The 13,163-nt window shown below is 38.6% G+C and overlaps 1 protein-coding gene across 1 annotated transcript; it reads left to right on the top strand.

The window, feature by feature from the left end:
• The first annotated feature begins 2,370 nt into the window (after positions 1-2,370).
• LOC104310924 (arg8-vasotocin receptor) lies at positions 2,371-5,901 on the top strand. Its single transcript, XM_009920114.2, has 2 exons — positions 2,371-3,859; positions 4,921-5,901. The coding sequence occupies exons 1-2, from the start codon at positions 2,944-2,946 to the stop codon at positions 5,118-5,120; spliced, it is 1,116 nt and encodes a 371-aa protein (XP_009918416.1). The 5' UTR covers positions 2,371-2,943; the 3' UTR covers positions 5,121-5,901.
• Positions 5,902-13,163: the final 7,262 nt, after the last annotated feature.

Here is a 13,163-nt window from a genome sequence, read left to right as displayed (position 1 = left end):
TAAAATGTGCCTTCCCACACTACTGAAAGTAAATAATTTAGGAAAAGAATTTAACTTGGACAGATACGGTTTGGAATGAAGCAAAGCTGGGCAACAGAAGGACACTATTGGAGTAAAAGAACAGCTAAGACTACTTAAACATTTTCATCTGTTACCCTGTTTTTCTTTTCTCAGGGAGTTATATTCCCGGAGTGGATTCAATTTCAATATAGCATTATCCTGAAACTCTGCTAGCACGCATGAAGAGGATGGAAAGGGCACAATTATAAAGTTATGGAACTATTAACATATATTGAACTGATGATATGCAAGATGGAGTAGAGTCTTACATCACCAGGACAATTTGTACAAGGAGGGTCACCCCCCCTTTTTATAAACATGGCAAAGGCTGCTTGTTGCACAGCGTGCTTCCCCTTTAACCTACGTCCACATGCGGGGTCTGACACCTATTATAGCACGTCTGCTGCCCAACACTGTGCTGTGTATGTGTGCAGGCCTAGGAAGAGTTGCATGTTCCCAGCGATCTTGCTGAACTATTCTAGGTATAGGTGATAAAACACATTTGCCTGAAATATATGTCTGCCCATATATTATGCATTGTGAAAATAGTACAAATATATGCTTCTGGTATGATATTCTGGTTAGTCTTCCAATGCTATCCCAGAAGTGACTTGTGTTGCATATTCTGGTCTTTTTACATATAATTCCTTGATCACCTTTCAGATCATGAAATGTAAATTTATCTTCCATGCCTGACCCTGAGCTTAGTTTTCCATTCAACACATTCCTGTTTCAGCCCACTTAGTCCTAGCTCTGCCTAGATGTACGTGTTTACTCTGCATCCTGCTAGAATAATAAAGATCCCACCTGGCTTTCTGCTAACTCATGGAGTGAGGATGGTCAAGGTAAATGATTTTGGAGTGCACACCTGAAATTTTGTCTCCATCTGAAGGTGGAACTGGAGATCAGCCAGCCTGCTCTACAGCGCAGTGTTTGCCATCAGCAGAATTGCCAGGGGTTCGTGGTCTGTGGCCAGTTCAGTTGCTTTTCTGCAAGTTGCTGTGTGAAGGGAGGGTGAGGGTAAAGGCAAACCCATTTGTTCCCTTATGGTCTTGCCATGCTGTTTCCCACTTCTGGACATAGATTCCAAACTGGGGGGAAAACTAAAAGGAAATGACCTCAGGAATCCAAGTTTCCTACAAATAGGCTTCCGTTTAGGAAAAAATTACCGGGTATATTAGATTAAGTTGTTGTGATTCATACTCTGCAACATGGTCTTAGAGAAAAGCCATTGTAGGCTCAGGCAGCTGCAGCAGCCTTCAGCCAAATCTGGATTATGGATACTTATAGCTGCTGTCAGTGGCAAAGTTTCCTGAGATTATTCAGTTTGTCTGCTGTCTGTTCTCGTAGTCTTACTCTCACTTGAGATATTAACATCAGTCCCATGGTGGGATGGAAGGGGGAAAGGGGGAGAGAAAAGAGACCACGCTGTTTTGTAGTCTACCTCAGCATCCTGTTTATGAATTTTGCCCTTCTCCTGTCTGTTGACACATGAAAGCATTCAGTCCCAAAGAGATGGTAGTCTGTTTATGAGGTTCCTGAGCTGGTTTTATAACATAGTGATGATCACAGCAATTATTCAGCGTAGGTTCAGTATTATGTCCTATACATGCAGCATGGACATACTTTTAACCTTATCGGTTTCCTCTTCAGAAAGACTTAAAATTACCAGTCTCCTGACTGTAACCAAAAGGATATGAGTACTGTAGCTTCAAACAAGATTGCATACAAACATGTGTTATCTTTCATATTGAATTAATTCATTTTATTAAATCTCTCTTTTGTGATTAAGAGGGCAGACTGAGGGAGAACAAATGAAATATTAAATCAAAATTGCTATTCTTATCTGCCGCTAACAATATGCAAAAGTCATACTGGAAGGTCAAAACCAACGAAATTCTTGTGGTCATGATACAACTTACTCCACAAAAATAAAAAGGATTAGGTACTGAAAAATGACCTCCCAGCCTTTAGCACTATAGTAGAATAGAGACCCTTGACAATTGTTTCATCATAGAGACCTTTTTCTCAGTTGGATTACCCACTGAATTTTCACTTATTTTTCTATTAAATTCTCAGTAGATTCATGGTCCCATTAAAAATAATTTATTTCACATGTGTTATTTTTCATTTTGCTGAGAAAAAACCTCTAAGTCTTGACCCCGTCTTGAAAGAAGAAGATTATTTTTAGGGCAGTTTGAATATTTTTCCTCTTTTTTTTTTTTTTTTTTAGAATCAGGTGACTCCAGAAAAGAGAAGGAAAAAAAAAAAAGCCATGGAAAAAAGCATTTCTTTGTCTCTGCTGCATTTAGGATGTGGTCGTGCCCCAGGAGCCTAGAGAATTGCAGTTACGATGTGCCTGAGCTCAGGGGCCCAACTTTCCGTCTACGTACAAACATTCCTCCCGCTTCAGCCGAAGCGTGCGCTTCTGGTTTGCGTAAAAAACATATTTGCGAGAACTCTCCCGAGTAAGATCATCTAAGTATGATTTTGGCCACAGCTATTTACAAGCGCGGGTTTTGACTGAAGTGAGTAATTGAATTACGTTGAGCCTCTGAAGTTTGCCTTTTATTTATATATTTCCCCCAATTGTGTGGCTCGGTCTGCCATTGGCTGCGGTCCCTGCAGCCTACCCGAGGGCTCTGCAGTTACATAAGGCTCTGTCTGCTGGGAGCCTATATAAAGCCTTTTTGCATGCCAGCAAGAGACAGAATTTTATCAGGAGCCAGGTCCCACTGCTTTAGTTCACACAAACAGGAGGAGATTTGCTTGAAGATATACCGAAACCCGAACCCAGGCTGGTCTGTTTGCTAGCCAGTACTTCACAGCTGTCAACCTGAGTCACAAGTAGCAGCTACTGTAAGTAAGTAGCTTCTGTGCACGATGAAGAATTTTTCATTTCCTATGCAGGATAACACACATCAGACTGAGAGTCCTTCTCCTCACAGATTCCTGAGTTTGACAAATCAGTCAGATCCTGTTGGAAGACCAGAAAGAGATGAGCAATTAGCTCAAGTAGAGATTGCCGTACTGGGGGTCATATTTCTGACGGCGTCTGTGGGCAATTTTATTCTCATACTGGTGCTGTGGCGAAGAAGAAAGAAGCTCTCTAGGATGTATGTGTTCATGCTTCACCTCAGCATCGCTGACTTAGTGGTAGCCTTTTTTCAAGTGCTTCCTCAACTCATATGGGATATTACAGATGTTTTCATAGGGCCAGATTTCTTGTGCAGAATTATCAAGTATCTACAATTGCTGGGCATGTTTGCCTCTACTTATATGATAGTGGTCATGACAGTGGACAGATACCAAGCGGTTTGCTACCCTATGGTCACTTTCCAAAAGAAGAGAGCTCTCTGGAACATCCCCATTTGCACCAGCTGGTCTATATCACTGATTCTTAGCCTACCACAGGTATTTATCTTTTCTAAGACTGAAATATCTCCAGGCATCTTTGAATGTTGGGGTGAATTTGTTCAGCCATGGGGCCCAAGGGCATATGTGACTTGGATTTTTGTAGTTATATTCTTCATTCCCTCAGCCATCCTTATCATGTGCCAGGTTAAGATTTGCAAAATAATCAAAAGAAATATATATGTGAAAAAACAGAATGAATATGAAGTAACAAATCAGAAGCAAGTCCTGCCATCCCGAGCAAGCAGTGTGAACTGTATTTCAAAGGCTATGATCAAGACTGTAAAAATGACAGTGGTGACAGTTGTTGCGTATGTTCTCTGTTGGTCACCTTTCTTCATTGCACAGCTGTGGTCTGTGTGGTTCCCCAGTGTCGTGACTGAAGGTAAGATACTCTCCATCCTCATTCGTAACTAACTTCATAGCAGGCTAGCACATTGCTATATTGCTTTATGTTTGCACTTTGCTTTTGTGTAAAAGTTACATGTGATCATTGGAGTATGATTAAAAAGAAAATCCTGGATCGATTATCTGCTGTATTTAGTTAGGTACAGAGAACTTAATGTGTTATGTGATCAAAACATCGTACAAGTCTGGTTTCTGTGTGTGTGAGTGATTAACCATTTAAAGATTAACGAACAGCCCAGTGAAAAGTATCATTTGCTCCAGCAATGGTTCAGACTTTTAGAGATTTTAGATATTATAGCAGCAATATTTGGGGGTCTTGAGCTGAAAAGGAGTAATTAACTCCTTATTTACTGAATAGAACAGTGGTGTTATAAGACATCTGATTTTTTTTTAAATATTGAAATCATATTGATGAAATCTCTGTAGTTCAATATGAAACAATTAAAAGTTGTAAAACAGCTGTTTATAAAGCAAAAAAGAAAGCCTGAGAGAGAGGTATCAAAGAACACCATGCTGTAAGCAAGATTAATCCTGTCAAACTTATAGTATTGCCTCTTTGTGAAAGGCAGACTCTGTACGTGACTTTATTTAAGTTCACCTATTCTAAACTCGGAGATATAAACCAAAGGAAAAAGAAAGATAATAGCTCTGTCTGATGGAGAAAAAAAATCTTCTGATCTTTGTTTTAAGACTTCTTCCTGTCAGTGTGAATTTGGGTCTTAATCTACATACATTTAAATCAACATCTATATCTGTATTTATCTGTATCTGTATGGCAGATTAGTAATTGCTTTTAAATTTAATGCAGTTACATCAAAAAAGAGCTATATGGAACTATTTAACTCTGAAATGCATACAATACAGTGTGCTTCATACTTTCAACAATTACAAATTGCATTGAATAAATGGGAATTTCCTACTATTAGATTAACTTTAATGTGTGAACAGGCACATCAGAAAGCCCGAGACTGTGAAGATGTTACTTATTGGTGCAAGTGCTTTATTGACTCTGTTATTCCTTTAACTATTTCATTCTAGGTTCAGCATTCACCATTATCATGCTCCTTGGCAATCTAAATAGTTGCACCAACCCATGGATTTACATGTATTTTTGTGGCCACATTCCGTATTGCACAAATAAGCAGCAGGAGAACACCTCGGCTCAAGAGGAATCGATGATCACGGGGAGCATTCATCTTGTAGACAGAGACCCTGAGGAAAACAGTACTTCTGCATAAATGTTGAATGCTTTTTGTTGTTTTGTTACATTTGCTATGTTCACAAGACATACCGATATTTTACCACCATCCCTGGTTTTGTGGATAAGGAAGCTGGAAAATTGTCTTTTGTTATGTAAATATATTTCTCTGCAGTTCTGTAGCATATACAGGAAGTTTCTGTGTTGTGCAAGCCTGACTCAGTACTTCCATCATCACAATGTTATCAAAATGAATTCTTGTAAAGACTGACAAAGATATATAAAAGTATCTTAGATATTTTGTGTCCTAAACTACTTTTGCTTCTGTTATTCTGGATTTCTAAGTAGTAAAATTTTGCAACTAACTGGCCCAACAAATTGAAACATAATTGCAAAGGAATCTGACATAATTAGACTTGAATATGTTTTCAAATTGAACCATGAATTGTTCATCATTCTGGTGTGATTGGGGGACAGTCTAGCAAATCTTGAGAAGGCAGCAGAAAGTCAGAAAAATCCTTTGCCAGCTATTATTAATACCTGTTTTAAATTAACTCCTTATATACATTTATAAAATGCCAAGCAGCTTAGTATAATTTTTAAAAAAACAATTTGTTGTCCTTGTGACACTGCACACCTACTTCAGTTCCAAATGCCACTGCGAATCACAGGTATCGGTGGCATAGTAGCAGTCCAGGTTTGTGGCTTCACACCATGGGATTTGATCTTCCATGCATTCCCTGATGTGCAAGCAGTTAACTGAACACCCCCTGCACACATACGTATACATACTTTAAATAAAAATGGGTGCTAGGAATGTACACTTTCATTTGGTATTAAGACCTATTTGTTCTGGCATGCAGTTTATTGACAGAATGTGCTTAGAACCCCTTCAGGCTCAAATTCAATTATTTCCCCTTTGTGATAAAAATAAATCTGCATCTCTTTACCTCAAAATGCCATTTGCTTGCTAGTTTGTGGGTGTTTTATGCAGGTAGCTATTTATTCCCCTTTCAGCGTCTGCAATCTAATCAGAGGAGGATGGAAGGATTATCAGCAAGGCTCTTTCAGGTGAGAACAGAGCTGCATTCACGGAGATTCTTGGCGATACTTGCATATCATCTGCCTACATTATACTGTGTTTCATCAGTGCTATTCACATTTCATTTTTATGAGTGCTAGCAATCTCAAATTTCAACAGAACAGCTATGAAAGTGTGTGTGGGGTTAATAGTCTTTAAATTGTACTCAAAATACTGATTTACACTAAACACTGATTGGATTGTGAGAAGTGCTGCCGTACAATGAATAGTTAACACTTCTGGTTAATGTGTGCTGGTATGACTGAATATTCTATGGTTTCTGTTCCCTGTATATTTAGACCAGATAGGGGTACAAACCAAATATTGCTGTTCTTTATGATGGGAAAAGCTAGTGTCCCAGTCCAGCTGGCAAGAACAACAGGTCTCTGGCAAGTACGCAGAGGAAGAAGGTGGATGAAGATAGTGCCAGAGCCAGACAGGAATGGGAAGAATCTGTATGAAGTCTCTCATAATTCTAATTGATACTTTTTTCTTGCTGGGTTTTGTTTTTCCCTCTCTTTAATTAATAGGTGTTAATTCTACCCCACAACACTTTCCCTGTTAGAGCAATTCTGTAACTCAAATGACAGTGTCCGTATCTGGGGTATGAACATCCAAGATACAATCCATACTGTTGATAGGATATTTGTTATATTCAGCCACTGACTTTCTACGACTTCCAGTCAAATTAGCTCTCAGTCAAGTTTGCCCTTAGGACTTATTCCAATAGTTAATGGTGGGGGTTTTTTTGTTTTTCTACTTCCTTTGACTGCAGTTAGTTACATAGTAAAATATGCAGTGTTGAAAGGAACTGTAAATAGAAATGCTTCAGGGAATTACCTGTGTCATTGCACTACTGGATTTGCAGCAAAACACGTTGAAGACCTCAGAAAAAAGGTATACATTTGCAAGGAAAACAGGCATTCAAATTGCATGCAAATAGTCATCCAGATCCAGAACTGACCTAAGTCACAGTACTGCTCAGAGACCGCAGTGGAGCTGTGCCATTTTACACCACCTGGTCTGGCCTCTGATATTTAAAAAGTATGACTTTTACTACTTACATTTCTGCATTGCTCATATATTTGTTACTGGCTCTGTAAATAATTTGGTAGAGCTTGATTTCTCAAGAGTAGCTCAATGTGTTCTATAAAAGTCTGAGAACAAGATTAACTATCCATATTTCAGATATTTTGATCATGTAATGAATGAAATGCCAGAACTTCTTAAGTTCAATAATGAATGCTCACTGTCTGTAATGTTCAAAACAATGATTTGTCTCTCAAGTGCTTTCCTTCTGATTTTTTTTTCATTTTCTTTCCCCTGAGATCAGTCCTGCTGTTAAGAAGAAAAATAAAGGTCACTGTATTATGGTGTCAAACTACAGGCTGCGGACACTTTTAGTTTCCATCCATCAGGAGGTATTTGAACACAGGTATTCCTGCTTTTTTTTCCTAGCAAAGTGAATTGGGCTGCATTTTCCAGATGTAAGTATTATCCTGTGTGGCCTGCCCTGCCTGCCCCATGGGCAGCACTGACCCCTGACAAACATACTCAATGGGGAGTTTGGTTCTGGTCCACAATTTTCTGTCATAACTCATTTTTAAATGATGGAAAATTCATTTTGATAGCTCTTTTTTTTTTTTTTTCTAATAAAGTGTCCTTTACAGGGCTTTTCTTACTTCTTGAAGAAAAAGACTTTTAAAAATACAATTAAATTTTTCTCTTTGTAAATTTGGCCATCAGTTTTCTTGGGAGTTGTAGTGCGAACGTCTTGTGCCCTTGTTTTCCTCTACATTTTGATTCTTCAGCTGGACTATGTCTTTTCGAATTCACTGTCACTTAGTTTTCCAATAGGCATTACAGTGTCTCATTAAGAGGGATGACTGTGAGACATCACTGTAGTCTGGTGAGGGTGTTTAATCCGTATGGGAGAATCAGAAACTTGAACGTACAAGTCCCTGGAGGCACTGTGGAAGCACGTGCAAATGAAAAAATCCAATTATCAGATGAAAGCCTTCCTCATCAATGCCTAGATTCTGTTTTCTCATACAAATAATTTCTGAGCAGAAAAATACATAGCATAGAAGTTCACACTCATGAAGTGAATGTCTATGTTGTTGATACTGCCACTGCAGTATAATTTCTGGTTATCTGTTTGGGGTTTTTTTGTTTTACTTTACAGGGATTTGTTACCACTTGGGAAAAGCACAGTTCAGTAAAAGGAATTATGTTCTTTCTTAAAAATTATTGGTTTATGTTTTGCAGTACAGAGAAGAAGAATCAAAGACAATGTGATCTATCAATTCTGTGCAGATTTATTACAGAAAAAAAAAACCCAACCCCCAAACTCCTAGTAGAATGAAAGGAAAATCCCAACATGTGTTTTGCATTCTTTACAGTATCTTTTGATAATTCTGTCATTCTACAGAACTGCTGCTGTATTTTCGTAGCCAGTCCCAGTGCAGATACTTGTAAATGGTGAATACTGAAGCCGGAGGTATTGGGTGATAATCTTTTTAATCTTTCAATTAAATGATGCTGACAAATTTTAAAGACAGTGCCAAACTCATCTGCCAATTTCACTTTCATCATTTAGTTCTGGCAATGGTAACCAGTTATTGTGTCAAATAAACTGCTCCTGTCTCTGTGCTGTTGGGAGAAGACTTTCAGTGTGATGTGGAGGCCCAAGTTGGAACTGGCAGTTTATTATGTGAGGCAGACATGGCATGCAGACATGGCTTTATTGTCTAGCTCCCAAACACATCGCCAGGATAAAAGTATCCTCGAGAGCTTGCGAATGTTAGGTATTCTTGGCTGAAGAGTACCATGAGCAGACAAAGGCAAAGCAAGATGATCCAGCTACTCAGTTCTTTCAGTCAAATCCAGTTTGGGTTGGATTCCTCAGAGGAAAAAAAAAAAAAAAAGCAAGCAAGCCATTTTCTGTCTTCATAAGGTGGGGATTTGGCCCCAGATGCCCTGGGTATCTACAGGAAACATCCATGATTGTGAAACAGATGATTCATACATGCAGCAAAACAGGATTGCAAAGGAAAACAGCTCAAATAGGAATTGTATTACTTACAGCAAGGCAGTCAGAAATAATTTATTTACTACTGTATTAGCTGACCCACATAGATTTGAATTGAAAGGAAATCACACTTAGAAAATGAGAAATAAAACCTGATGCAATTTAGGCTACCACATCCAAACTCCACCTGCCATCTCCAAAGCCACCTCTTCAGTCCTATGTGTGTCAACACCAGGCCCCTCTACGCTCTCACGGTCCCAGGTAGAGCCTCACACTCTGTAATAGAGTTCCCCAACTCTACCCGCCCTAATGTCTTGCAGAGGTACCCCAGATTCTCTTCAATTTGCCTCTGAAACAAAAGGATAGAAGCTGTGTCTTTTTCTTGGGCTTGTAGGATGCTCCTGCTATTGGCACTTGAGAACTTTCTGAGTGTCACCTCATTAAGAAGGTGAATTCTGAGCATCTTTACAAGCCCTTTGTAAAATTTCCATTACTTTGCGTGTCACTTTTTCAGGAACGAAAGAAAGAATAGGCTTTGAGTGAAACTAAGTAGGCCATACCCACTCCCTTTTTCTTCCTTTTCGTGCCAATACAGCAGACCAAAGCATATGCTTCCCACCTGTAGATCATAGCCACTAATTTAACTAACCTATTCTATCATCCAGCTCCAAAATAAACTTTGGAGGTGATGAAATTCTAACCAAAGGCTTCCTGAATTTCCATCCAAATGTTGCCCTAGAGATGCAGTGCAAACATATCCAAGTGCTATTGTATTCATCAGATGCTTTTTTTGTATCATGACTGGATTTATGTTTCTTGCATCCATTTCAGTATACTTGCCAAAAATTGTTGAAATTGTATATTACCCATTAGCATCAAATCTCCTGAATTCTGAGTTAACAACACAGGAATCAGTACGACCTTGTGGAGGAAGCATTTTAATACCATTTGGGAAAGAAGTCTGAAAAAATGTCAAACAAAAACTTTTGACCTTGAAGATCTGTGGAAATTATGACTGGGGAGTTAGGTACAACTAGAGACAGACATCACCTTACATCCCAGTAATCAGTTTTCAAGAGAATTGATGCAGTAACAGATATTAAAACCAGATACAAGAAAGACTTGCTATTCTTGTCATCATTGTTGTCATCATCACCATCATCATCATCACTACTTAAATGAAATCAGCATATAACCTACAGTAAGTTTGAAAACAAAACATAAACTTGGCATAGTGCGACATATGTAGACCAGTTCTGAAGACAAAATAATATAAAAGGCATGATTTCAATCACAAGTGCAACTTCTAGCTCTGACATTGTTATTTTATTTAGCTAAAAAGATATAGATATGTTCTTTGGTTCCAAGATTATTGTTACATTCACTGAATTCCATGAAGCTACCCAAAGACGTATTTTGACACAAAACATTAAAAATTTGTTTCATGTTTATATGTTCAGTTGTGTATATATTAAACCAAAATTGTTGCTTTAAGATGCTGGTCTTGTATTCTTTAGCTTATTCTTGAGTTCAATTATTATCTTTATCACCACCTTTGAAGAGATACTAGGAATAAATTATCTGCTAGCTATCACAGTATATTTGAAATGTTTGCCCATGTCTCTAAATGTGATAATAGATGTCTGGCCTCAGATGATTTAATGCTGAGTGGCTCCAGCTTTTGACTTACTGATGGGAAAAATTGTACTTCATCATAGAGAATACAAGCCTTCTGGCAAGCAGTCATGATGTGAACGCACTGCTTATTGATACATTTAATACAAATTCCAGTCTGGTGGCAATGTGATTCATATTCCTGATCTTCTGTTAACAAGACTGATGCAATCTCATGTTCTGAGATGGTATGTGTTCAGCTGTAACTATCTGTTCAGAAAAATATATGTGAGCAAAACCTCAGGAAAGAAATCCTTATTTTCTCCTCAGCACTTGGGTATCTTGGAGTTTAAAGCATCTGCTGTGAAAGAAGAGATTAAAAACTCCACTGTAGCATTTGGGCTTGGTTTGTTTCCATCCACACAGAAGAATAATACTGGACTGTATGACACTTACACGTAGACGGTATTAAAGGAATGATATGATGGGAAGTCAAACACTTAGAGCTCCAGAGGTGCCTGAATGTCCATATGCATGTGCTTAATACACTAATTAACGACACGGAGCTGCCATAGGGCTGCTCTGCTGCTGCTCCTGCAGATCCTGGATGGAGCATGCCCAGCATATAGACAGTCCTCGGGAAATTTCCCTGCCAAAGGCTCCCTGACGAGGATGTGGAAGATTGAATAGGAGTAAGATGTCATATAAAAGCTCCCTCAGAGTGCACTAAGAGCGCACACGTGCTAAAGGTGCACGCTGGATGGCTACAGCGTATTGTGTTTATTTAGGTTGCGAACAGTGATGACAACAGGGGATCAGAACCGGACCACGTGTATTATGAACAAGGCTGTCTGCCCATGGATGTTAGCACACAAACAGGCAAAGTGATCAAGAAGTTTCTCAGGTGATGTCCATATTGGAGGCAGTAGCACATTCATATCCCCAGCGACTTCTCGTGCTCTCTCCGTGATGAAACAGGGCACTAAATATCCAACTGGGCATGAACATGGTAAAGCGAGCGACTAGAGCTTGGAAGTTGATGTCATTGCGTAGTGCATACAGATGGCTGTGCAGGCAAGTCCCACTGGGGTGCCACCGGCTATTTTGGGAGCCCAGAGGGCAGAGGTGCTCTGCCCAACACTCCCCCCACCTCCACCTCTTCCTCATTCTGTGGGGCCAAAAGGAGATGGCACATGGTTGCATCTCTGCAACATATAAACAGATAGACATGTAAATGTCTTTATCTTTTAACTCCTTTTCCCCACAATGTCACCTTAGTCTGATACTTTTGGTAGAAACTCCCTAGTGATTCTGCAAGAGAAGGGCGTTACCCTATGACAGAAGTTTTGTTCTGCCGAGAATGAGACAGTTAAGCTCATCTTGCTTGCAATTTAAGCAAGGACTGTCTCTAAGCTGAAAAGTGTTGAATTTTGTTTTTAATTACCTGGGGACACTATAAAAAATACATTTTCAGTCACTGAAACGGAGGAACCAGACTGACTGAATACATGACTTATGTATTAATTCAGTAGGTTCAGGTTTTCCTTTAACAAAGATTCTTTTCTATAAATCAAAGCAGATGGGAGGAATATCATAAATGTAAAATTAGGCTAAACCTATTGAATTTTAAGCTGTGTTGAAGCTGCAAGATAGAATTAATTCATTGATATAAGACAAAGAGTTAACCTGAGACTTTGATCAAAAGAAATATAGTATTTTATGTGCATTATCTGTAAAACATCTGGAGGCACAAAAGGACTATCCTTAGAATGCTATCAAATACTGTTGTATAAATCAATTTCTAAGGTAAAAGTCCATCATTTTGTAATAAAAACATCCATGTCAGAAATAGATGTGGTTATATGTTAAAATTGGATCTTGTGATTTGATACAAACTGCTTAAGTTGTGATACTCTGGGTTTTTTTCTATACTGCTCTCCAAAGCTGAAATATTTTCTCTGCCTTCAAGTTAAGAAATCAATTACAAGTTTATACATGCATTTGTGTCCTGGAGGGAAATGTAGAGTTGATTCAGACAAAAATCTCAGAACCGAACTGCATTCAAATTGTTCATCAACCTCCTGCATCTGTAAAGAAAGAAATTGTGCAAACAGTATTAATTTTTCCTAGAAATTTCAACATTTCTGTTAACAGTGAACATTATGAAAGTATATTGTGAGTATGCTATGTAGCTAGAAAGTGTCACAACAGAGTAGTGCAGAAATATCCTTTACCTTCAAAGTTAATATTTTAGCACTGCATAATTTCACATTATTATCAAATGATGATTTACCTTGTAATAATGAGAATGGGAAAATAGGAATGGAAATACTTCTTCAAGTTCTACTCTGAAAATT

The sequence above is a fragment of the Haliaeetus albicilla genome, chromosome 14 (genome assembly GCF_947461875.1).
Source record: "Haliaeetus albicilla chromosome 14, bHalAlb1.1, whole genome shotgun sequence".
NCBI classification, from domain to species: Eukaryota; Metazoa; Chordata; class Aves; order Accipitriformes; family Accipitridae; genus Haliaeetus; species Haliaeetus albicilla.
This window is presented reverse-complemented; position numbering and strand designations above follow the sequence as displayed.

Coding starts and splice junctions, on each gene's coding strand:
- LOC104310924 (XM_009920114.2), top strand. CDS start 2,944: ATGAAGAATTTTTCATTTCCTATGCAGGATAACACACATCAGACTGAG. Junction 3,860..4,920: donor CCCCAGTGTCGTGACTGAAG/GTAAGATACTCT, acceptor ATTTCATTCTAG/GTTCAGCATTCACCATTATC.